This window comes from Bos taurus, chromosome 25 (assembly GCF_002263795.3).
Source record: "Bos taurus isolate L1 Dominette 01449 registration number 42190680 breed Hereford chromosome 25, ARS-UCD2.0, whole genome shotgun sequence".
Lineage (NCBI taxonomy): Eukaryota > Metazoa > Chordata > Mammalia > Artiodactyla > Bovidae > Bos > Bos taurus.
In genome coordinates, this window is record NC_037352.1 from 16,768,656 (window position 1) to 16,795,617 (window position 26,962).

The following is a 26,962-nucleotide window of genomic DNA, read 5'->3' on the forward strand; positions in this document are numbered from 1 at the left end:
TGCCTGAAGCTCAGGAAACTCCTGGGGTTCTTAGTTCCCTGAGCCAGAACCTCTCCTCTCATCTCCTACAAAGGACACCTGAATTGGGATTGTGTCCCTGGCGGTCCAAAGGGTCTCAACACACCTCACTAATGTCACAGCAGGCAAGTCCCAGCCCCCATTCCTGCCAGAAGATGAGGGGTGGCAGGTCTCTCTGTGTTACAGATAAGCAGCCTCCGTTAGCACTGTGTTGCCAACCAGAAACCAATTTCCCGTATCACGCAAGCTTGAAGTGCAGGTTGCATGATCACCTGGACCATCCAGGGGTGGTCAGGGCCACAGTGGGCCTGCTGCTGAAGGGGACCTCTGCCATGGGCCTTGAGAACATGGGAGGGGCCAACGAGAGAGCCCTGGATGGTGAGAATCAGAGCTATTCTCCAGTGGGTTCCCCCCACTGGGATGTGCAGCCTTTCTTCCAGATGTGTTTGCAAGCTGATCTGACCTTCAGCCTCCACAAACAGACCCATCTGCCTGGTTTAACTCCTAGGCCAGTACAGAGCCAAAAGAGCTGGAGTTACCAGCATAGGCAGAAACACTTTAGGAAGTGAATCGTGTGTCCCATCTCTCCTTCTCTCCTTCCCCCCAGCACTGGATGACACACATCTTGAGGCCAAAGCAGGAATAACTTTCCAGATCAAACAGGACCATGCCTTCTGGGGGCGGCTGACAGCCCCTTATATCCAATGGTGCAGTACAGCTGCCTTCTGTATCCATGGCTTCTCATCCACAGATTCAACCAAATGGATCTGGATTTGGAATTTGTGTATATGCAGAGTTGCCTGTTTGATGATGGAGTCTTAAAGGCAGGGACCAGGTCTCACTCACATTGGTAGCCCTAGAGCCTGCATCTGGATGTGTTCAACCAACTGGGACAGTCATGGAAATTTTCAGCCTCTCCCTCTTTGAACAGAGCCCCAGCATCCTTGCTAATTCTCTCTGGAGCTCACCGCCAGATGCCTGGACCACCCACCCTGCTGGCCACTCAGAGCGAGAGCCTCATCTTCTCAACGCCAGCTGGAGAGGATGGATTGCTTGGTTGGCAACAGTTACTTTAATTTCCTTGGTCAATCTGAGTTGCAGTCCTTTGGCTGGGAAGGTTTTAGCACAATCTTCACGGTAACAATGGACAGCGACATTCACTCAGTGTTAACCAGCAGTAAGTGCCAATTAACCGAGGCCCTGCCGTGTGTGGGCCTGTGTAGACAGCACAGGCGTTATCACATGCCACAATCTCTGAGCTCGGGGTTGCTGTGCCTGCCATTTTCCAAAAAAGGAAGGCGAACCTCAGTGAGACAGGGTGGCGGCCAAGAGCAGATGCTGGCATCAGAATGGAGCCTCTTTTCCTCACTAACTGCACATGGCCTTGGGCAAGTTACTCAAATTTTCTGTCTTACTTTCTTTAACTGTTAAATGGGAATACTGATAGTCTCTGGTGGTGGTTTTCAAACTTACATGGAAAGCCCTAGAATGGTATCTGGTCTATGGGAAGCACTCAGGAAGAGTCAATGATTTCATTACCAGTGACCCTGAGTAACTGCCCAAAGTAACCCCACTGGAAGTGGCGGGACTGACTCCAGCCTGAAGATTTTTGGGGACTGCAGGGTCGTGCTCTTGACCACAACATGGCACCACTGTATACATGTGTCGGGCTCTGTGGTTTGAATCTCACGTGAACTAGCTTTATGGCTGCCCATTAAAACATAGAAGTATTACTATGATCAGTGGTATGCTGGTAAATGTTTAATTCTTTGGGGAGGGGAGTTCGAGGGGGGAGGTTCTGACTAAAATACTAGAGTATTTGTCAATATCATACACAATAGCTGATCTTCAATCTACCAACATGAAGTCAGCTGGTTTGTGGAATTCCTGAAAATTCCTCTACAAGCCAGTGCAGACTAGTTCCAGCACACCACACAATCCCCATTTTATAGACAAAGAAACGGAGACTTAGAAATGGTAAGTTAACTTTCCCAGGCGCCTATCTGTGGAAGGTGGCAAAGCTAGGACTTGAAGCCAGGTCTGTAAGACTTTATGGCCTGTTCTCTTAGCCACCATCCCTTCTCTTGTGGGGTGAAGCAGTATGTACTGGTGGTAAGACCTCCTGCCTGGTGATCAGGTGACCTAACTCTAGTCTCCTTTCTGTCACTGAGGGCTGTGTGACCTTGGACAAGTCACTTAACCTCTCTGTGCTGCAGTTTTCTCATCTATAAACTAGGATTGGTTCAAACCATCTCTGGCTCCCCTTCTAGTTCACATTATAACTAGGAATCAAAAGCTTGTGTTAAGGCCTGAAACGTAACCTACATTTCTCTTTTAGGAGGAAGAAACAAGAAGGACCACATAGATAGAAACTTCTAGCTAATGCTACCTTGTAAGGCTCTGGACTGAGTCCAGCCCTGGCTACACAGCGTTGCCAAAAAACAGCTCTTCACCAAACCTGGGCAGGAAACCCTTTTAACAAACACACAGAGGCCAGGATTATGCCAAGAGAATCAAGACTGACAACAGCTCTGGACAAGTTAAAGACGGATTCTCATTAAAAACCTGACATCTGCTTTGTTGAGGGCCTTGCCTGTTATGGTATCAGGCGGTGTGTGTGGGTGTATGCTCAGTCATGTCTGACTCTTTGCGACCCCATGGACTGTAGCCCGCCAGGCTTCTCTGTCCATGGGATTCCTAGGCAAGAATACTGGAGTGGGTTGCCATGCCCTCTTCCAGGGGATCTTTCCAACCCAGGGATCAAACTCTCATCTTTTATGTCTCCCACATTGGCAGGCAGGGTTCTTTACCACTAGCACCATCTGGGAAGCCCCATCAGGGGGTGAGTGATCACCAAATACAGTATGCAACCAAGGGAAGCTGGGGCATGCATGGCCCCCAAGCAGATTCCAGTTACTAGGCCCAATTAACACATGACTCTGGGTGCTTCAAATCATCACCATTTTTGCTATTAAAAGATGTCCTAAATTGGCTGGAGCATGGTTAAGACCAAAGTAAATTATATACTGAAACACCAATTGGATTCTACGGCCAGTTCCTCAGAGCTCAATCTCAATTGCTTCCCAACCTCTTCTGCCTCTTTTTTGGCCTCCTCCCTCCTCAGTTCCCTCTCCCAACCTTCTGGTGCCTGAGTTTCTGGTCACTACTATTCAGTACAATAACATATGCCAGATGCTTTGTCAGCCAGATCTTGGTTTATTAAGAGGCAATGTAGTAAAGTAGCTAAGAGCACAGCCTCTGAAGTGAACCAGCATGGGTTCAAATCCCATTTCTGTGGCCTTGGGCATGTTACTCAATACATGCCTCAGTTTCCACATCCATAAAATGGGATGATGATAATAGTGACAACAACAGAAGCTTTAGCACTGTGCCTAGCACATGGTGAGTGCTCTGTAAGTCAACTCGAATTACTCTTATCGTCACAATACTCCCTCAACTCCCCTCGCAGTAGAATTATCATCCCTAATTTACTGGTGAGGAGTAGGACCCAAGTTTATGCAGCTGGTAGTGAAGCCAGGACCGTAACCAGGTCAGTCTAACTCAAAAGCTAATACTCTTTACACATGATATTCATTCAATTAAAAAAACACCCATCAAGTTCCTTTAAGTTCCTTCCTATCAAGTTCCTTCTAAAAAGATACAAAGAATAAATCACAAAAGCTGATGTTACGGAGGGTCTGGCCAAGCCTTTAGCTGTACATGGACAGGATGCAGTGGGGGGTGGGTGGACTTTGCCTATTGACCGCAGAGCTGGCTGCCTGGGCCCAAAGCTGGGGACCAAGTGCCTCCCTTTGGGATTTGTAAGAGGCACAGACTGGGTCCAGCAGTTTTCAAAACCATCCCCCTTCCCCACCTCTATGAGCAGAGGGGAGACACTGGCCAAGTGGGAAGGGCTGGTGACTGTCCCTGCCCACCCACTCAAAATGGAGAGAGATGGTTACCTGGAGGGTCACTTGCAAAGGTCAGGTGCCTCCTCAAGGAGGGGAGACCAGAGCCTTTTTCTCCATGGGCATCTGCTTAGCCAGCGGTCTTGCTCACCTGCTTCACACCTTCCTGCCCAGGGCAAAGGAGAATGGAGAGGGAAGGGGGAACATGGAAGACCCTACACTCAGAGCCCTCAACATGACAAGGCCAAGTGTGGTGATACTGTGGGTGCACCACGGCTCCCAGCCCTGGCCAGCCCTCAGACTCTCTGCCCATGGAGTCTCTGGATGCCAGGGTCCTCTTGAGACTGAGTCCCCCCTAAAACTGAGTTCCTCTGCTGAGTTTATGATTAGCCTCTCTATCCAAAACTTTACTTCTTTTCCTGAACCTGCTCCCCTCAAGACTGTGGAGCATCAAAGAAAAGGGGGGACTGAAACCACATAGTAGACCCAGGTCCTTGTCCTTCGAAGTCAAAGTCTCTTGCTTTAGTCCACCAGGCCTCCCCTGAGTCTCTAAAGACTGGCTCAGAAGTTGATGATTAGAAAACTGAAGATGTAGAAACCAAGAGCTACTGGACTTGGAAACTGGTAACAATTTAGACTATAAATCCACAGATCAAAAAACTCTCAATTCCCTGAAAGATAGGTAACAGATAAAGACTTGACACACATTCCTAAGTTGTTTTTACGGGAAGTAGACCTCTCCCCCCAGTAGATGGAAAAAGCTGACTGCAAGAACATAGATCTTAGACTGGTTGAAACTAGAAAGCCTGATGATGCTTGAAACTTCACCTTGATGTCAACCTATCTGAGAATCGTGCACAAACTGATTATTTTCCCCAGAAGCCCCCTCCTTCACAATGCCTTTAAAACTCCTTCCCTGGAAGTCATTGGGAAGTTTGGGTCTATTGAGCATGAGCTGCCCATTCTCCTTGTTTGGTGTCCTGAAATAAAGGCTGTACTTTCCTTTACCACAACCTGATGTTAGTAGACTGGCTTTACTGCCTGAGGGCAAGTGGACCCTAGTTTGGTTCAATAACACACTCTCCTTGGGTATATGGGTTCCTGGAAGCATCCTTCAACCTGTGTCTGTTGGGCGCTGGTGAACATATGCTCCACCACCCTTACCAACCTATACCAAGAGCCCAGGAGGATCATGGTCCAGATGCCCACAGTGGTAACTTGCCTGATAACACTGGTTTTTCCCGACAAGACCCCTCAAATAAAATACTTGCACTTAGAATCTTGGTCTCAGGGTCTACTTCTAGGGAACCCAACCTAGCCAAGAGATGACTCTCATAGAGGGTAGTGAGCCCCAGAGAAGGTAGCTGGGATTGGACCATCTGACCAACACCCACCCTCTAGAGCTGCCCTTCTAGAGAATGGACCCCAACAGTAAGAGGCCATGGGGGATACTCCCAGGGCTAGGAGTCCACCTACTGCCAGGACCTTCCAAACAGCTGACAAGTGCCTGCCACCAGGGCCAGCTCTTGAACCCCAGCCTGCCAAGGTCCTTCAGTGGGGACATTGGCCAGAGAAGAGGCAACAAGAACAAAGAGAAAACTGTGGCCACGGTTGCAAAGTAAGGAGACAGTCATGCTCCTTCTCTGAAACCACAGTCCTTCTCACTTCCAGGCCTCCAAGGGCTGTGATGAGCCAGCCTCCACTGTGCATGAAGAGGGTGAGGTGAGGGCAGCCAGGCCCCTGAGAATCCTCCCTGGGACTTCTGGAACTTTACACAAGTACTGCCCAACTGGAAGGAGGTAAGCCCGGGGCAACTCGTGGCCGCTTTTGCTTCCCCAGGGGAAGTGCCTTCCTGAGAAGAAAGACAACAAAGGGCGGCAGGCTGAAGAACATTCCAGCTGAGGGCTCCTAGGACAACCAGACCCCTCAGACTCGGTGGTAGCTGGAGCTCACACAGCCAGACTTTCGTCTTTGGTGGAAGGAAGTTTGAGACAGGGTTCTGTCAGTTGTAACCAAGATTTGGAGCCATTTAAGAAAGTAAATTTATTTACTTCAGAGTCATGCAATTTTGCTTCTATTGCTCAACTGAAACAGAAGTTCCCACACTGATATTTCTCTTGGTTAACAAATCAGACTGTCCTTTGGCCATTTCCAAAGATCCAATCAGTTTGATGCCCCTAAGGACGGCCACCAGCTCACTCCTTAGACTCTGAAGGCACTTAAGAGGTTCCAAGCAAACAGGATTTTTTTAAGAAAGAAGCAAGATACATACTGAGATAAAAATCTGGGTATACTTATGAGGAATACAGTCTTATCACATTCAAGTTACACTTATCAAGTTAAGTCAGTTTTGAAAGTCCTCAGCCAGGATTTTACCCTTAATTAGATTAATTTGTAGTGGTCATGCATGTGGGCTTGGAGTCAGTCTCTGGTTCAAGTCCCTACCACAGCTGTGCAATTTGGGGTAAGCTTCTCTGAGGCTCAGGAAAGTGAAAGTTAGTCACTCAGCCATGTCCAGCTCTTTGTGACCCCGTGGACTATACAGTCCATGGAATTCACCAGCCCAGAATGCTGCAGTGGGTAGCTTTTCCCTTCTCCAGGGGATCTTCCCAACCCAGGGAATGATTGCAGGCGGATTCTTTACCAGCTGAGCCATAAGGGAAGCCCTCCTGAGGCTCAGGGTCCCCACCTATAACATGCAGGTGCCAATGGCATTTATCTGGAGGGGTATCATAAGAGTCACACTGAGCCCAGGGTCTGGCACGTGGTGAGAACCAGAACACAATTATTGCTACCACCTCTGACTTTTCTAAGCTCCAGTACTTTGGCCACCTAATGAAATTGATTTATTAGAAAAGATCCTGATGCTGGGAAAGATTGAAGAAAGGAGGAGAAAGGGACGTCAGAGGATGAGATGGTTGGATGGCATCACTGACTCGATGGACATGAATTTGAGCAAGCTCCGGGAGTTGGTGATGGACAGGGAAGCCTGGCATGCTGCAGTTCATGGGGTCGCAAAGAGTCAGACACGACTGAGTGACTGAACTGAACTGAACTGGACTGACTTTTCTGCAGCAAAGGAAACACACACAGGCTTCACTTTCAAGGCCACGGGGCTCTGAGTTACAGGCATCGAAGATCTAAGAGGGGTTCCTTTGGATAAAACAAGTCTCACATTAAAGTAGTTTTCAAAACATAAATATCCAGCAGCCAGGTGTGCAAATATCACTTTTCACTAAGCACATTTTCTTTTAGGCTCAAAGCAAACATTCTTCCTCAGCAGGCAATCTGGCTTTCTAATAAAAGATACCACACCCCACACGAGTCAGAATTATCTCCCAAGAATGTCTAAGAGCACACCACCCTGAGCCTGCTCGAATGGCCCCATAAAATACAATGGTAACAGCAGCCAGACTGGCTCATTAAACCATCATAGCAGCTGACCAGCGAGACCACACCTCAGATGTGTCTGTCCAGCTCTAACAGCCAAGCCCTTTCTGCCTTCCAATGGCCACCCAAGCGCTTCCCAGAATGAGGTCCACAGTTCACCTGCATCAGAATCTCCCAGCACGTTCACTCAAGAGCAGGTTCACTCAAGTCTTAGGAAACTGGAATCTGGGAGGCTGACATCTGGGAGCCCCACGGCCACAGCTCCTGACTGATTCTGATTGCTGGTGAAGACAACAGTGGCACCCCGTGTTTGAAAATCCCCCCTCTGCTTGAAAGCCCTCAGTAACAGCACCCCTGAAGCTGGAGTGTAAAGTCTAAAGGCTGGTTTTGGGCATCAAAGATGTTGCCTTCAAATAGTCTCCCAAGCTGGCCACTTGTCTACTCCTCGCTCTACCCGGGTCCAGCCAGCACCACCTCCCACCTGGAAGCCCGCAGCATATTACTCCTAACTGGTGTTCCCCAACATTTTCTTATGAACTTTATCAAATACAGAGAAGCTGAAATAACTATACTATGGACCTGTTTAAATACATCACCAAGACCCTAAAATGAACAGTTATTAATGTTAATTCTGCAACTAAGATTTTAAAAGCATGCTGTAATTGCTTTACGGCATATCTATTGATCTTTTTTGAGTGCATTTTAAAGTTGCAGGCACTAGGGCCCTGAACACTTCAGCAGGCATATCATTAACCAAAGTGCATTTATGGCTCTTTCATTTTCCAGATAGCATTTATATGCAATGAAGTATGTAAACCTTAAGTGATGAGTTCGAAAGTGCATACACCTATGTACCCAATGCCCGGTCACTATGAGTCCAGAAATTTCCCTTTGGCTCCTTTCCAGTCAGTCCCCTTCTCCAGTCACAACTACCATTTCAATTTTTCACCATAGATTAATTTTGTGATTCTTGAACTTTCAGTTCAGTTCAGTTCAGTCGCTCAGTTGTGTCCTACTCTTTGTGACCCCATGAACTGCAGCACGCCAGGCCTCCCTGTCCATCACCAACTCCCGGAGTTCACTCAAACTCATGTCCATCAAGTCAGTAATGCCATCCAGCCATCTCATCCTCTGTCATCCCCTTTTCCTCTTGCCCCCAATCCCTCCCAGCATCAGAGTCTTTTCCAATGAGTCAACTCTTCGCATGAGGTGGCCAAAGTACTGGAGTTTCAGCTTTAGCATCAGTCCTTCCAAAGAATACCCAGGGCTGATCTCCTTTAGAATGGACTGGTTGGATGTCCTTGCAGTCCAAGGGACTCTAAAGAGTTTTCTCCAATACCACAGTTCAAAAGCATCAATTCTTCGGCACTGAGCTTTCTTCACGGTCCAACTCTCACATCCATACATGACCACTGGAAAAACCATAGCCTTGACTAGACGGCCCTTTGTTAGCAAAGTAATGTCTCTGCTTTTCAATATGCCATAGGTTGGTCATAACTTTCCTTCCAAGGAGTAAGTGTCTTTTAATTTCATGGCTGCAGTCACCATCTGCAGTGATTTTGGGGCCCCAAAAATAAAGTCTGACACTGTTTCTACTGTTTCCCCATCTATTTCCCATGAAGTGATGGGACCAGATGCCATGATCTTCGTTTTCTGAATGTTGAGCTTTAAGCCAACTTTTTCACTCTCCTCTTTCACTTTCATCAAGAGGCTTTTTAGTTCCTCTTCACTTTCTGCCATAAGGGTGGTGTCATCTGCATAGCTGAGGTTATTGATATTTCTCCAGGCAATCTTGATTCCAGCTTGTGCTTCATCCAGCCCAGCGTTTCTCATGATGTACTCTGCATATAAGTTAAATAAGCAGGGTGACAGTATATAGCCTTGACGTACTCAGCAGTGGCCACAGGACTGGAAAAGGTCAGTTTTCATTCCAATCCCAAAGAAAGGCAATGCCAAAGAATGCTCAAACTACCGCACAACTGCACTCATCTCACATGCTAGAAAAGTAATGCTCAAAATTCTCCAAGCCAGACTTCAGCAATACGTGAACCCTGAACTTCCAGATGTTCAAGCTGGTTTTAGAAAAGGCAGAGGAACCAGAGATCAAATTGCCAACATCCGCGGGATCATCGAAAAAGCAAGATAGTTCCATAAAAACATCTATTTCTGCTTTATTGACTATACCAAAGCCTTTGACTGTGTGGGTCACAATAAACTGGAAAATTCTGAAAGAGATGGGAATACCAGACCACCTGACCTGTCTCTTGAGAAACCTATATGCAGGTCAGGAAGCAACAGTTAGAACTGGATATGGAACAACAGACTGGTTCCAAATAGGAAAAGGAGTATGTCAAGGCTGCATACTGTCTTGAACTTTATATATATGCAACTTTATATGTATGCAGTTCTTAAACTTTATATATATGCAAGTCATGCTCTCTTGGGTCTGGCTTCTATTTTGCATAATGGTTGTCAGCAGGACGTTCTACTTAGCATAAAGTTTGTGACATTCATCCATGCTGTGTGTATCAATACCTGTGTGTCTCCTTTTTCCTTTATTGCTGAATAATGTTTCATTATATGAATAAACAATAAATTTGTTATCCCTTACTCTGTGGATGAGCACCTGGGCGATTTCTAGTTTGGGGCTATCTATCACATATAGAGTTTTTTTGAATGTGCATGTACAAGTTTTTGTGTAGACATAACATTTTCACTTCTCTTCGGAGTGGCACTGCTGGTTCATGGGGTAGATTTGTTTAGTTTTACAAGCAACTACTAGAATCTCTTCCTAAGGGGTTATATCACACGATGTGCCCACAACACAGTCTGAGAGTTCCGGTGGCTCCACATGCTCACCAACATTGGGTGTTGTCAGTCTCTGTGATTTTAGTCATTCTGATAGGTGTGGTCTCACTAAGGTTTTAACCTGCATTTCTCTAATGGATAATGAAGCTGAGCACTTTGCCATGTGCTTTTAGATCATGTGCATGTGTCTTCTGTGAAACATCTGTTCAAAACTATTGCCCATTTAAAAACTGAACTTTGTCTTTTATTTATGAGTCATTGGAGTACTTTATATATTTTGGAAATTAAGTATGGTGTCTCCCCCAGTGACAGGTCTCTCCAGGCAGCCTGGCTGGGTCACCCCTCCTTCTCAAAACACTCCAGGGCTTCTCACACCCACAGGAATAAAATCCAAGTCTTTAACCCAGCCTACAAGGTCGATGTGATGTGGCCTTTTTTCCCAGTTCAACCTCACCTCCTGATGCTCTCCCCTCACTTACTCTCCAGCCTCACACCCTGCCTCAGGGCCTTTGCACTTTCTGTACTCACTGTTTAAATGCTCATCCCTGAACATCCCCCAGGCTCACTCCCTCAATCCTCCTGGCTCTCTACTTAAATGCCATCTCCTCACCCACCTGGAACAGCTTCCCCACTCTCACCCGGCCACCCCTCTCCAGCCCCTAATCCTGCTTTATTTTTCCTCTTGGCAGAGACAATGCCAAGAGGCATAATGATGTGTTAACTCATTCGCTCACTGCCCACCTCTGTCCACTAGACCATAAGCTCCCTGAGGTCAGCAGCTTTGTTTTGCTTCCTGCAGAGAACCAGTCTAATGTCTTGGTTATGACACATCACTTTTTAAGCCAAAGGGCCTCAGTTCTACTACTGAGCATGGACAAATCACTTAACTTTTCTCCGTCTTAAGGGGCTGAGAGAACTTACTGAGGTCTGGGAGACCCACAGCCCATTTCCCCCTTTTGTAAAATGAACGCTTATGAGATAAACAACCGAGCATGTGTAGAACATTGCTTAGCTCATAGTAGACACTCACGAGTATAGAGTGAAATTAGTAGCCCCAGCCCCTAGAAAATGACAAGCACCCAACAAATACTCATTGATTAAATATATGGATAGTTTATGTAGGTACAATACTTTTACTGCATATTTATAATGTACAGTCTATTTATAATTTTCCTTAATTTGAGGGGCTTTCACAGTCAGAAGTTAATTTCTCTTGAGAAGAGTTTACATCCCGAGAGATGCACTGCAACGGAGTGGGGAGTAGGTACCATGTCTCCACTTGACACGAGCAAACCAAGATCCATGAGGTTACATGACGCCAGTCCCAGTGGAACTCGTGAAAGGGCTGGAAGAAGAACTCTGGCTCCTCCTAATGCTCTGTGAGTTTCCAGCATGTCCATGGGGCCTCTGTTCTCTCCAGCTCCCTCCTCCTTCCTTCCCCAAACAACACGATCTCTAGAGAAATGAATATCCTTCATCCTGAATTTTTTTTCTGACTTAAAAAAACCTTAAAGAAATAACTGTACATCCATGTTCACAGGAGCATTAATCACAATAACCAAAAGGTAGAAACAACCAAGCTTCCATCAATGGATGCATGAAGAAACAATATGTGATCTACCCACACAATGGAATACTACCCAGCCTTCAAAAGGAAATCCTGCCACAGGCGACAACATGGATGAACCTTGCGAACATTATGCTACATGAAATAAATCAGCCTCAAATAGGAAATACTGTGTCATTCCACTTATAAGAAGTACCCAAAAGTAGTCAAACAGAAAGTTGAGTGGTGGCTGCCAGGGGCTGGGGCCAGCAGAATGTGGGAGCTGCTGTTTAATGAAGACAGCTTTATTTTGTGAAATGAAGAGAGTTTGGATATGAATGGGGATGACGATGTATGTGTATGTACTCAATATCACTGAACTGTACACTTAAAAATGGATAAGATGGTTAATTTTATATGTGTTTTGTCACAATTATTAATAATTTTTTTAAAAAGAGTTGAGACTACATGGATTTCACCTCTAAATGGCCAAAGCATCAATTCACTTCAATCCACTCGGATGAGAGAATTTCTCTCGGCGTCCAGTATAACTTCATACCACATCAATCATCCCACACACTTCATATCCCTATGTCTTCATTTCCACTATCTTTCGAGCCAACCTTCTCAATGAGGCCCAGTCTGCAGTAGTTCCAGTAGCTGCTGATTTACTGAATGCCAAGATCAAAGACACACTCGTGTCTTGTATTCAAAGGCACAAAACAGCTGAGACATTCTGCCATGAGCCAGAGGATGCCTACAAGCTGGTCCTACAACCAGCAACCCATGTCCGCATGGGGTCCCCACGGTGGAAACTGTAGGACTAACAGATCCTAGGAGGCACTCTGACCCACAAACTGTGAAGTCAGGCTGAAAACGAGAAACTGCTTCCACCCCACACGCAGCTGCATCCTCGGAGTGCTTTGCTGAAGACAGACGCCGCCTCCAGTGGACGCCAGCAGACAGACACCACCTCCAGCGGTGATGCCATGTGACTGCCTGGGAGCACAGTGTGTGGATTTGATTTTCTGTCTCCAAGGCAGGTCTATTTTGCCTGATGTGGATTTTTGTTCAAAACCAGTATCTCCTTTCCCACATTTGGAATGAAAAGCAAAGCAGCTCCCTGGAGCTCTGCCCTGTGGCCTGACCCTGACCACTGTCTCTCCCTGGAAAACCCTCCTTCCCAACAGGGAACAGTCCAGCTCCCATCTCACCTTTTCATGGCAGACTCTGTTCTGTCCTCCACCCTGCACCCTCCCCTTCACCCCACAGCAGGCTTTCTGGCCCTCGGCACTACGGACCATCTGGGGCTAGACCTTCTGTGTTGTGGGGTCTGTCTTGCGCATTGCAGGCATTTAGCAGCATTCCTAATCTCCACCCACCAGAACTATCCCATCCATCAAACCCCAAATTTCTCCCAGCACTGCCAAATGTCCTGGGACCAAAACTACCCCTGTTTAGAACCACTGTTTCAAAGAAACAGAGGCTTCAGGGAGGCCCAGGGCTGCCTGGCTAAAAATCAGATTTCCCAGTCCAGTCCCCGCCAGAAACCTGTGATCAGGGCTGGATGGCTCCCTTGTCTAAAGGAAGAAATGCCGCAGTGAGTCCAGGATCCAGACTTCCCCTCCCAACCACACACCAGGCAGAGGCTCAGCCTCGCGTGGCGGTCACCCTCACCTAGGCCACTTCAAAACCTGCCTTGCAGGGTTTTCTCCTGCATCCCCTTGTGAGTTGAATTGTGTCCCCTAAAAGTGACCTGACATCCTGGCCCCCAGGACCTCAGAATGTGACCTTCTTTCCAGATGTGATTAGATGAGGTCATCCTGGAACAGGGTGGCCCCTAATCCAACATGACTGATGTCCTTATAAGAAAAGACACAGAAACACACAGAGAGAAGGCCATGGGAGGAGGGAGGCAGAGATCAGAGTGATGCAGCTGTAATCCAAGATTGCCAACAACCTCTAGAAGCTGGAAAGAGGCAAGGAAGGATCCCCTCCAGGCTTCAGAGGAAGCACGGCCCCGCCAGCACATTGATCTTGGACTCAAAACCTCCAAATTGTAAAACAATAAACTACAGTTTTAAGCCACCCAATTTGTGGTGCTTTGTCACAACAACCCTAAGGAAACTAAGCCACCTCGAAATTCTATCTCAAGCTCTGCTTCTAGACACCCCAACAGACAGCTGACGTGCCCACTCAAAAAGCATATACTCTTGCTTCCTGGGATCACCTCCTAAATTAACGACCTGCACCCACCTCCAGCCCCTGGCCCCAGCTTTCAGGAACTGCACCAGGGGAGGTGAACCCGGAACTTTCCATTTCAGCCAAGATAACACTCAGCCAAGACCTAGAGGAACCAACCTGTGGGCATGCCCAGACCCTCCCCCTCCAGGGCTCTGCCCTGACACGAAGAGTGGAATCTGGAATTCATCATGTTTGGTGGGTCTCCCTCTGTCCACATAATTTTCTTGACAGCTGAAAACCTCGATCTCAAATATCGAGGAGGATACATGACATGATCCCATATATCCTGATTGTGTGATGGGAAGGCAAACTTAGGATTACAGCAGACACTAACTACCTTCTCCCGGCCACAATCATTCCTGCCTACATGGATCTGCCAGCTCTTGTACATATTTTGCATCTGTGGATGTCAAGGGTCTCTGTACCCGCCAATGTCACAAGCCAGAAATACCAGGAAATGAACCTCCCCATCCCCCAGCCCTCGTTCAGTGACTGACAGGAGGTGGTGTATTAACACCCCAGCTCCCTCGCCTCTTGGGAGGAAAGGCTCTTAGGCTTATGTCCAACACTGGCTCCTGGCTCCCCTAGCAGGTTTCTGCTCCAGGCACCACAGTGGTGGCTGGCCTGATACCTGCATCTTTTAAATGACGTTCCTACCTGCTCTTGGTATTTCCTCCAGTGTCACCTCCCTATTAAATGACTCCCTTGCCTGAGAGTCTTCTTTTTCTTGGGGAATCCAAACTAAGAGAGTGATAGCTTTGAAGATGTGTATACACACACACACAATGTAGCAGCCCCTCCAGTCCTCATGTTTAACACGTGCATCCCAAACGTGATGCCGGATCATCAACTCCCTGGCCAGCAGAGCTCAGCTTTAGAAGCACCTTGGTGTATTCGATGCAAAGTAATCCCATTTGCGTTACAAGGATCACTGTCTGTCATGGATGGTCTTGACCAGCCTCCAACTGGGTCTTTTTCCCCTGGACTCCCCCCACATCTTTCCACCCACAGTAAATGCACTGCTGTCCTCCAGCCCACAGAATGCCCCAGGAAGGGACCCTAAAGCCCACTGGGGAGAGGGCTTGGTCCATGGGTAGCTCCCCAGGCAGACCACTTCGTGTCACTGGGCGGGGAGAGGGAAGGAAGCTAATCTGACAATTCACCTGAAAAACAATCATCCATCATCCCGGTCTTCAGCCCTCATCTTATTTTTCCCAGATCAATTTCTGAAAGTCAAAATGACAGATAGCTTCGTACTCTGGACAATAATTCTCCTTAGTAAATAACCCAGCATCAATGACAAAAAGCTCCCAGGGGTAGTGCTGGTTACCTGAATCCATACATATGATATAATTTCATAGAACTACACACACACACACTTGCATGCACACGCACACAGGAGATGCTGGTGAAGGGACTTCCCTGGTGGTCCAGTGGCTAGGAGTCTGCACTCCCAGTGCAGGGGACCTGGGTTTGACCCTGGCCAGGGAACTAGATTCCACATGCCACAACTAAAGATCCTACATGATGCAATAAAGATTCACGATCTTGTGTGCCGCAACTAACACCCAATGCAGCCAAATAAATAAATAAACATTAAAAAAAAAAAAAAAACCTGGTGAAAATTGCGTAAGGTCTAGTTTAGCTACCAACAGCAGTTTCTTGGTATCCTAGTGTACACAGATCGTATGAGATTTACCTTCCAGGAAGCTGGATGAAGAACACACAGGACTCCCTGTACTGTTCTTGCAACTTCTTGGAAATCAAAAAATTATTTTAAAATCAAAAGTTTTAAAAATGCAAAAAAACAAAAAACAAACCTCCCCAAACAAACAAAACTTAAATACTGAGATTAAAAAAATAATAATAATCGTTTTTTACAAAGCTCCCAGCAGGAGACACTGCCAACCCACCCCTTACCTGAGAACTGGGAATCAGCGCCTTCCACCAGTGTCCGCCCTTTACCAGGTCGACCTCGCACAAAGGCACAGCCACCTTGCCGATGACGCAGTGGCGTGAGAACTTATCGAAGTCCAGCACGGTCAGGAGCAGGGTCCTCCTCTGAGCCTCCAGGAAGGGGATCTCGAAAGTGTAGCGCTCCTCAAACACCGGCTTCTGGGTCTTGCGTTTGACTCCGGTCTGCTTGGAGTTCTTCTGGTCCGGCAGCAGGCAGATCTTGACGTAGGGGTTGGAGTGCGCCATGTCCTGGCGCGCGCCGTCGTGGGAGATGGGGGGCGGCAGGTCCCGGGCCTCGATCACACGCACGGTCAGGCGGTTATGCAGCAGGTCGTACTGCGTGCTGAAGTGCAGCATGCCCAGCTGGTACTTGGACAGGATCTCCGCGTCCGTCAGGAAGTCCACGTCGTCACTGTTGGAATCGAGGGAGTACAGGCGGGGCTCGAACTTTCTGAAGTAATCATCCGGCGTATAGGTCCGTCTGAGCACCGAGGGCTGGATGGGCTCTTTCTTGGCGCTGAGAACGCCGAACTCGATGGGCTTAATATCAATCAGTGGGGAGCTGGGCCGTCTGGACTCGAGACCTACACACCCAGCAGAAATAACAATTAACACCACCAAGTACTGGACTGGATCTGGGCCGATATGTGAGATCGTAGATTCTCACATTGTTTGCTCTGCTTCATAATGCTCTTTCCATGTGCTCTCCACTCCTGGAAATCCTCTTATTTACTCTATGAGAGGAAGGGCAGCGGCACAAACATCCCCATCTCCACGGCAGCTAATTGCCAGGCACTGCTCTAAATGCCCTGCATACATGGAGAAGGGAATGGTTACCCACTCCAGTATTCTTGCCTGGAGAATTCCATGGACAGAGAAGCCTGGCGGGCTACAGTCCATGGGCTTGCAAAGAGTCGGACATGACTGAGCAACTAACACTTTCACACTCACGGCCTTCACAAGGTATTAGCCAGTGACTATTACCTTCACTTTACAGATGAGGAAACAGAAACTCGAAGTAACTCACCAAAGGAGGAGTTGCCAAAGGAGGAGTTTACTTAGCACACGACTAGGAGGAGGAGGAGCCAGGATCCGAGCCCCACTATCTGGCCCCAGGGTCCGACTCTAACCATTCCCCCATACTGCCTCCACTTTCACAGAGTGGGCTCTGGGGCCCGTGTCTGGGTCAAATTCCAACCTAGCTACTTCCTCGTGAACCACGTGACTCCCTAGTAACGAGCCAAGTGACTCCAGGCACATTTTACACACTCGGTTTTCCCATCTGTAACATGGAGCCAATCATAGCAACCACATCAAAGATAGTGGTGAAAACTCACTGAGCGATGCTTGGAGAGGGCTCAGCACAGAACGTGCACATGGTGAGAGGCACTGAATGGTAATTACTATACATCTCCAAGGATCACATTCACAGCTCATCACTTTCGGGGTGCCTCTCCCCTCCCCGTTAAGCAGAAGAGTTCGCCGCTCCCAGGTTCATTGTTGCTATCTTTGCTCATCTCTCTATTCTAGCAATAACCTCACGGCACTCTTTTCTCTTTTAAAGCACTTAATTGAGGTATGACTGACACACAAGAAGTTGTCCATATTCAATCTACACAACTTGATGGCCTTGATGATAAGTATGCACCCGTGACTCCATCACCACAGTTTATGCCATAAACTATCCATCACTTTCAAAAGCTTCCTCCTGCCTTCTTTATTTACTTACTTTTGTGTGTTTGTTAAGAACATAAGATCTACTCTCTTAGCAAATGTTTAGGTACTCCACATAGTACTGTTAATTTTACACACTCTGCTGGAGTGGATTTCTAGAATTTACTCATCTGGCATAAGTGAAACCAACACCTGCCTGGTTCAAGCTCCCCGGGTAACCATGTCCTACTCTGCAGATGCTTAGGAGTCTGACTATGAGATTCCTCATGTTGTTGGGAAAATGGCATAGTATTTGTTCTTTCATGGCATCTTGTTGATTGCCCAAATACCTGCCTGTTGGCTAAAACCATGAACCCTTGCCAGTGCACGGTTGCACCCTGATAACTGTGTGCTAAATGCAGTAATCTCTGTATAGAGCTGGAAGCAAGATTTAGGAATCATCTAGACCAGTGCTATCCAAGAGAAAATAAAACGTGAACCAGATACAGACATACAAGGCCACACTTCAGTTCAGTCACTCAGTCATATCCGACTCTTTGTGACCCCATGGCCTGCAGCACGCCAGGCTTCCCTGTCTATCACCAACTCCCGAAGTGTGCTCAAACTCATGTCCATCGCAGCCCACAAAGGCAACTTAAAATTTTCTTGTAGCCACAATTATGTAAAAGTACAAAGAAGCAGTTGAAGTTAATTTTTATATTTTATTTAAACTAATATATCCAAAATATAATCATTTCAACATGTAACCAATACAAAAACATTTTAGTGAGACATTCTAAATTCTTTTTTCATACTGGCTTCAAAATCCAGTGGGTATGTAACACATACAGTGCATCTCAATTCAGCTACATGCCTGTGGTGGCCACTGTATTGGACAGCAGTCTGCACAGGGCAGACAGGCCCTCTTATTCTACAGATGAAAAGACGGAGGCTACAGAAGCCAGACACCCATTCTGTTTCACTATTTCAAGCTCTTGAAATTTACTTCTTTCTTCTTCCCCATCCACTCCCAGAAAAGATCAGAGATCTCAATCATTTCCAGCTGAGTGGATTAGTTTCATGAATTTAAGCCTTTTCCCTCTGTTAAGTGAATTTCAGACATCAGCTGCATGAGACAGAGGAGACACACTTGGCTAGTGACAAGAGGCTGGGAGACTCTAGGCTTTATCCCCCTTTCTCCTCCCCACCCAAATCACACCCTCTGGTCTACACCCAGGCTACAGTGTGTGTGTGTGTGTGTGCTGAGTGGCCACTCTAGAGTGGGCCAAGGGCCAAATTCAACCCAGAGATACATTCTGTTTGGGTTGAAAAGTAAGGAAGTTTCATATAAAAACCCAGACTGCCAGTTTCTCTTTAGAAAGGTCAGGTAATACAATCCCACGAGGCTACAGCTGAGTAGCAGCTGCTCCCCTTCAATGAGACACTGGCTTCCCAACTGGCCCCAGTCCCCACCCTGCCCTAGTGCCAGGCCAAGAGTCGACTGCCATTTGTCACTCACTAGGGTGATATTTATCTCCCTCCAGCCCTTGGCACTTAGCCACTGACACAATCCACCTGGCCTCTCAGGTCACTTGAATCTGCAGGCCCTGCTGTGTAACATGGTAACTAACACTTGGCTTTTGGGGTCTAAAATGATATATGCTGACAATGTCATCAACTGAGCCAATTCAGTGAAACTTGTGATCAGTGTAAACAAAAATCAGTCAAAATGATTGCTTCTGCCTGAACTTGGCAGAAATCAGGTATGATGCCCTCCTCTGTCACACTGTCGTTACCTCTCTGTCATCCTGTCTCCTGGCTGTCACACCACACTCCACTCCCTCGCCAGAGGCAACCCTGTCTTTCTTGTCTCTCCCTGGGGGTGCTGTTGAGCATCTGGGAATCCCAGCTCTTTCCCTTTATCCTGGGGACCCAGATAACGGGGTTGTACTTCATGGACCCCAAGGGGCAGCTGACTTGAACCAGGACCCCCAACAGTCAGAGCAGAGAGGCTTACTTGAAATCCTCCGGGTCAGGCTGTATGTAGACTTAGATGTGTCTGAGGATGAGCATCTTCTATCTGGGGAGTTGGTCCGTGGGGTCAGCGGGACGTCACTGGCTGTGTGCACAGAGTCCCCGTCCTTGTCACTGCTCCGGCTGGCCAACCTGTAGGAGGGAAGAGGTCTCAGTGACTGTCAGAGAATCCCCAGGGACTGGCACCTCTGTCCCATGGGGGACAGACCAAGGATGAAATTGCTCTCAGGCCCAGTCTACGCAACTTGGAATAATGCAAATTTGAAATAAATTCTCAATAGCCCTTAATTCTTAATAATGTCTTGCTTTTTGCACAAAATGTGATGTGAAATAAATTAATATTTCTCAATTAGAACGATCTGCCAAGAATTTGCATAATTTCAAAGCTGAGGCTGGGGTGGGGGAAGGGATATGTAAACTTATTCAGGATATTGCCACACGGGCACCACCTGACTAAACCAAGATCAGTTCAGTTCAGTCGCTCAGTCAAGTCTGACTCTTTGCGACTCCATGGACTGCAGCACACCAGGCCTCCCTGTTCATCACCAACTCCCAGAGTTCACTCAAACTCATGTCCATTGAGTTGGTGATGCCATCAAGATGGGACCTCTCAGTCTTCAGTCTGGAAGGAACCACGTGGCTGTTTAAATGCATTAGAACTTCTGCAAGTAATTTTTGGTAAGAATTATCTTGTAGTTTCAACAGTCACTATGTCTATAACATCTTGAAAAAACATCCTGTAACAATGTCACTCAAAGGTTCTTGGGACTTTGGTGGTGATCCAGCAGCTAAGACTCTGTGCTACAAAATGGCCCTGAGAATCAATGATTTAAGAACAACAGTTCGGTGCGTAGAAACACCAGTAAATAGCAGCAACCACAACTCAATGTTCTCCTAATAAAGATTAGAAATGCTGGAAAAATAGAAAGTACACTCTTTGTGGGTTGGGGTACAAAGTAGTACTTAAGGGCTGGCTCAAGGCAAGTCCCTCTCTCTCCCTCCATCTCCCTGTCTGTAAAATGGGACTAATAATAGTACCTGCCTTACATGGTTACTTTGAAGATCGAGCTAACATATATAAAATGATTAGAACAGTGTTTGGTATGTTCTAGGTAGGTGCTTGACTGAGTGACTTCGCTTTCACTTTCCACTTTCATGCATTGGAGAAGGAAATGGCAACCCACTCCAGTGTTCTTGCCTGGAGAATCCCATGGACACAGAAGCCTGGTAGGCTGCAGTCCATGGGGTTGCACAGAGTCGGACACGACTGAAGAGACTTAGCAGCAGCAGCAGCAGCAGGTAGGTGCTCAATACATTTTAGCTGATGTTAGCAATATTATAGCAGAGGTGGCTTTAAGATCCCCCAATACTCACATAGCTAGTGAGGATGCTGGGAGTGGGGGTAAGAGGAGGGGAGAGAGCTGGCAAAGTGGCCGTGAGATTGATGCTGTTGATAACAAGCCCCTCAGCCATCACAGCCACAGACCAGTACCTTCCAAGACTGCATCCCCCAAGTTGACATTTAAACCTGCGGAGAAACCAATCTCGAAAAATGCAAATTTCAAGTTCTGGGAGGTCAGAGGCATCCTGTGCATGACATGAAATGGATCTGATGTTCTTCCAAAACTAGGGTCACAGCTGGGACAAGCAGGCATGTTACAGGGGCAATGCCCAGTGCCTCCCACTCCTAGTCAAGAATAGGAGAACATAGCAGATGAAACGTCGGGCCGGTGGGGGCATGGAAGGGAGACAGGGTCACACTAGATCAGTCTTTCTCTCCCGTAAAGGAAAGCAGCTGCATCTCCCCAGGAAGGCAGCAAAAACATGTGATGGCCCCTGGGGCCCTCCACCTGCATGGCCTGTTTCCCGGCTGTCACACCTCATGGTGACCACTGCCTCCAGCTGCGAACTCCCATCAGTCTTCAAGGGACAGTTTAAATGCCATTGCTTCCTGAAGCCTTGGCTGCCTCCTCTCAGACATAGCACCAGGGTATACTGGGCCACCCCTGCCTGCTCTGCCACCACTAAACCTCCACGCCCTCTGTCCCTTCTACCTGGAATGCTCGTCCTGCCCCATCACCTGTCTCGTTCCTCCTCATCATTCAGCTCTCAGCTGCAACAGCACTTCCTCAGAGAGGACCCACCAGTCCAGTCGCCTCCTCCCAGCCCGTCTCCCCTTACCCCTGCAGCTTTTTTTTTGTCCCCTCCAGCACATACCTCTTTTTCAGTGTGGCCTGCCTGCTTCTCCTTTGCATCTGACACTAAGCCAGAGGCCCATGCGGGCAGAGGCAGTGTCTTTTTCGTTCACCACTGCCCTCCTAGCACGGCACCTGGCATGTGTGGGGTGCTCTGATTTATTTTTTCAGTGAATAAATGAATACACATTTCTGGTGGCTTTTATCTGACTTATCTTGTGTCACAGTCACCTGAGTGCATGACTTGTCGCCCCTCCCATAACAGGCTACAAATCTTAATGTTGGCATCTGCTTTATTAGGATCAAAGGTGGCAGCAGCTACTGAGCACCTACTATGTGCCAGGTACTGTGCTAAATGCTCTATCTGAATCATTTAGGCTTGAAACAATCCAGAAGTTAGTTGTTATGAACCACCCCTACCCCTTTTACAGACAGGGAAACGGAGCCCTGGTCAGGTGGCGGGAGGGAAGGAGAATGGATCTGCACCACTGAATGGCAGAACCCCAGTGGAGTCCAGCAGCACCAGACTCTGGACTACATGCCCCACACTACCGAGCTGGGCATCCCCTAGGAGGCCTGGAAGAACCCTGCACATAGTAGGTATTCAACACATGCTTCTTGGACAAAGAAATAACCTAATTCACTCTTCAGTGGGGGTCTTTCTGGCACTGCCATAGAAGGAGCCAGTCGGATGGTACCATATGGCGAGTTGGTTTTCCTGACTCTCATCAGCCCAGTCCAGCCCAGGAAAGCTGCAGGTCCCACACGACAAAAGCGTACATGACAATTAATGGTGTGTCCCCTCCGATCACACAGGCAAAGACCCAGCTCATCTGCCACATGCCACCCCACAGAGAGGCACATTCTGTGGTTCCCGGCTCAAATGGCACAGTAGGAATGTACTGCAAAGCCTGTACTCTTTGACATTTCTGCTCCCTGCCTGTTTGATAACATGCAACTGCCCACTTGGTAAATAAATCTGGGGAAAGCACAAGCTGTAAATTCTCTTTCTGGAGGATTCAACCTGCCTCCTCCTTATAGATTTTTCTTAACATTTGGTATGATGTTGATTATCAAAAATGTCCTCGGTGCTATCCAGGATTGAAGGAAGACCTGGGTCACCTTGGGAAGCACACAGGTCATATACAGCTGTTCAGACGTGCACTGCACAAGTCTAGGTGGTCTCGCTCATCATGACCACCATGTGAAGGGCGCCCCCTGAAGCTATGTGGTGAGTTGGCTGCTGGAAGTTTCCAGCTCGCTTCTCTGCTTGTAGCATAACCAAAACAAGTGTCTTCCCTGAGGGTGCTATCCCAGATAGAACCCCCTGCTTGCACAAAGGGTCAGCGACCTGAGCAAAACACAACGTCCTCCAGCTTAGTAGCCACACATCTGTAACACTCACCATCTGAGGCAAACAGACTGTGATTTTCAGTGTCTCTCAGGGGTCTCCTCTGGTTCAGAAGAAAATCCAAATTCCTTAATCTGGCATTTGAGACCCCACAGAACCTGAACTTGCAGGCTCCTTTTGTCTGATTCCCCCAACTGTTCCGAGATGCAGTGTCCCACCTGTGGTGTTTGTGTACGCTGGATCTAGTCACAGCATCCAAATTGTTTATTACCCAGGCCAGCAAACTTGGGGCCCACTGCCTGATTTTGTAGAAGTGTTATTGGAGCATAGCCACGCCCATTCACTAGTGAATTGCCTGTGGTTGCTTTCGCACTACAAGGATGGAAGTGAGTGGCTGCAATAAAAACTAGTCCATGAGGCTAAAATATTTACTCTCTGGCCCTTTATAGGAAAAGTCTGCCAACTCCTGTTCGACTAGCTTAGTTCATGTGTTTCAGGTAGAATAACCCTCTCCTTGGTTTCAGGTCAGGAAACCCAGACATTATCCCAGAGCTTTTTCCTCCAAGCAAAAGTGACTGGATCAAGTGATTGGCATGTGACCCAAACCAGAGCAATGAGAGCCTTTCCTGATATTTTGCTGCTGTCAAACATAATGCAAAGAAAAAAGAACGCTTAAGAATGAGGGCAATACAGAAGAAACAGAAAGAAAGACAGAGAGAGCACATACACGCACATCCATGACATCATCTGAGCCCCTGGATCCAGTTATGCCTGAAGCCATTTTCCCAGAACTTTTCCATAACAAAATTCTATGCAGAACTGTCATATGTGTGTGCAGGATGTGAATACACAACTAATTTATTTACCTGCTTTATCTCCTATAGTAAAGTGAAAGAAAGTGAAAGTCACTCTGTTGTGTCCGACTCTTTGCAATCCCATGGACTGTACAGTCCGTGGAATTCCCCAGGCCAGCATACTGGAGTGGGTAGCTGTTCCCTTCTCCAGGGGATCTTCCCAACCCAGGGATCGAGCCCAGGTCTTCCAAATTGCAGGTGTATTCTTTACCAGCTAAGCCACAAGGGAAGTTGAAGAATATTGGAGTGGGTAACCTATCCCTTCTCCAGCGGATCTTCCCGACCCAGGAATCAAACTGGGGTCTCCTCCATTGCAGGTGGATTCTTTACCAGCTGAACTACCAGGGAAGCCCTTATCTTCTATACCAGATATTAAATCCCCTGAGCATGGGAACAGGACTCCATCTAGTCTTGTGCCTCCCGTGGTGCCTGGTACATAGGACAACCTCAAGAACTAACTACCAAAAAAACTGAGCTTAACTTTTCAACAGCATAATTGACACTTTCAGGACTCAGTTTCCGCCTTCAGGTTAATCAGCTGGTCAATAACTATTTTTTGGAATGAAAAAAAGACAGATAATTGCCGTGCCGTCACAGAGCTGGAATTCTTTTGAGCATGGCTTTAAAGACACCAGATGGGCTGAGCCAACCTCCATCACTAGAAAATGGGAACAATCCCTTGATTAATGAGCTGGTTTCACCAAACATCTCAACTCTGTGCACAACTGCAGGATTCAGTCTACAACCTGTGAGTCAGGGAAGGTTCTTTCACATAGTCGTTACATCAATTTAAAGAATCTCTCAATAACTTAATAATGATAGAGATGAATACTTACTACTGTGCTAAGCATGTTACATGCATATGTCACTATTATTAATAGCAACCCTATAAAATAAGTTCTATTACTTCCCCTACTTTACAGATGAGGAAACCCAGACCAAAATAGGGTAAAAAGAATCACTTATGTTTATGATTGCCAACAAGGTATTTTTCCATAAACAAATTTATGCAATCATCACAACAACTCTATAAGATAAATACTATTTTTTTTTATCATCCCCATTTGACAGATGGGAAATCAAGGCACAGAGAGATCAAGCAACTTGCCTGAGGTCACAGAACTGGAAAAAATTAGGAGAAGTAGGATTTGAACTCACAGATTGTAACCCAGAGCCATTCTGCTATGAAAATATTTGATACTTGCTTCTCAAAAAAAAAAAAAAAAAAATCAGAGGATTGAGGCATGACCCCCAAGGAAAAGATGGGGTGCCAGAGGCTTCTGGAATCTTAGCCCAAGGATTTACCTGAGACAGCACAGGATCCCCACTGAGGCTCCAGCTGTGGGCCCTCATACCATCTTCCTGCCTCCCTGGGCGTCCTTCTCTACATCATGGGAAGCTGCACTGGACGATTCCCAAGCCCTGGCCCTCTAGATTCAACCCAGACTCTGGCCACGCTCCTCTCCCAGCCACAGAGAGGTGGCCCAGACACGTGGCTGAAAAGCTTCAAAACTGCATTCCCAAAATATCTGAGCGACTGGCAGATGGAGATGTTGTATGCAGGCGCGGGAGGAGAACGAATTGGAAATAAAACGAAAGATGCCAGAGAGAGCATAAACAGCGTTGGAGGACACGATGGAGCCTGGAGGTGTGTTCTGCTTCCCTGTTTCTGAAGTTCTTGCTCAGATCAGCAAAGAGGCACCTGTTTGTTCATGTCATCCACACCAAACACTGAGTGTTTAGCATGAGCCGGGTGCTAGGATGGTTCATCATACTGACTTGGATGGAAAACCTTTAGGATCTGGACATCCCTTGAAGAACAGAGACGCTCACAGATCTCTTTTTCCACTTGGAACGACACTCAACATGATTAAAAGCGCCCACATGCTTAGCATTACACGGTTCGTATCTCAGAAGACCAGTTGTGAAAACCAGCTGAACCGAAGCTCCACCCCGAGCTGGTCTTACCAGCTTGCCAAACGCAATGAGGCACACAGCACAACCATCAGCGACTAAGAGGTCAATGGAAACGCAGCCTTTCCCCCCTCCATACCCCTAGTTGTCCCAGACCCCTCGCAGAAACAGAGAAAAGAAAGGTCTTAAGGTGGCTTTCCAGGAAGTTTGGAGCAGTTTTACTTACAGCCAGGGAGGAGTCTGGGCAGGGAAAGGTCCCAGAATCTCAACTTCATCCTCACTCGACTGGCAGCAGCTGGACTCATAGCACTTCTGACAGCAGTGGTGGCAAGTCCATCTGCAGAGCAGCAGGTCGGAGATTCTAGAAAGGAAACCCTGAGCCCATGGCAGGAGGTGGGCAGAGGAGAGATGGGAAGAGGAGGAAGAAGAGGAAAAACACCTACAATTACAAGCAGCCGATCCCTGATGAGAAATAACGACATTCAGGAGGTCTGTCTCCACGGCTGATCTCTTAGAACAAACTGTTTTCCATTTCTATTTACCAACTGCAGGTACGAAGATGGCAAACACCAACCAGCTCAAGCCATTAATAGCAAGCAAAACGTTTGCAGGTATTTTCCTTTGTATATGAACGTCTTTCTTGACATGTGGGTGGTTTATTCAACATCGTGAGGGCTATGCAATATGTTCGCAAAACACAATGATTATTACTCTGTCTTCTTGAAAGCAAAGCACAAGTTTTTTTTTTTTTAAGTAATTTCATGACATTAAAGTAAACAGAGATAATCAAATGGAATAAGTAGAGGGTGGGAAGGGAAACCTAGTCTCATTAACTAGTATCTTTTCACCGGGATCTCCCTTCCCTAGAATGGCATGGAAACCGAGCTGTTATCAACATCCGGTTGTTGTTTAATATTCAGCATCCCCACAGCCCCACAAAAGGCTCCAAAATGAAAAGCAAGCATTTCTTGATTACAAGCCAGACGAAACAAATCACTGAATTCACTCACCTCGTTTAAAGGTTCCAACTGCCCTTTTAGAGATCCACGTGAAGCCAAGGGGCACAGGGGGCGAGGGATGACACAGAGAGA

General features: G+C 47.2%; 1 protein-coding gene across 3 annotated transcripts in view; it reads right to left on the reverse strand.

Moving 5' to 3' along the window:
* The window catches only part of SYT17 (synaptotagmin 17), an 88,216-nt gene that overhangs the window by 57,747 nt on the left and 3,507 nt on the right, over window positions 1–26,962 (reverse strand). For 2 of the 3 annotated variants that reach the window (XM_005224749.5, NM_001193210.1), the window contains exons 2-5: window positions 26,882–26,899; window positions 26,098–26,246; window positions 19,541–19,689; window positions 15,835–16,454 (exon numbers count right to left, since the gene is read on the reverse strand). In XM_005224749.5, the coding sequence (XP_005224806.1) occupies window positions 15,835–16,454; window positions 19,541–19,689; window positions 26,098–26,246; window positions 26,882–26,899 (936 nt within the window). Of the gene's footprint in view, window positions 1–15,834; window positions 16,455–19,540; window positions 19,690–26,097; window positions 26,247–26,881; window positions 26,905–26,962 lie in introns of all 3 variants that reach the window. The other variant, XM_005224748.5, reaches the window with a different exon arrangement.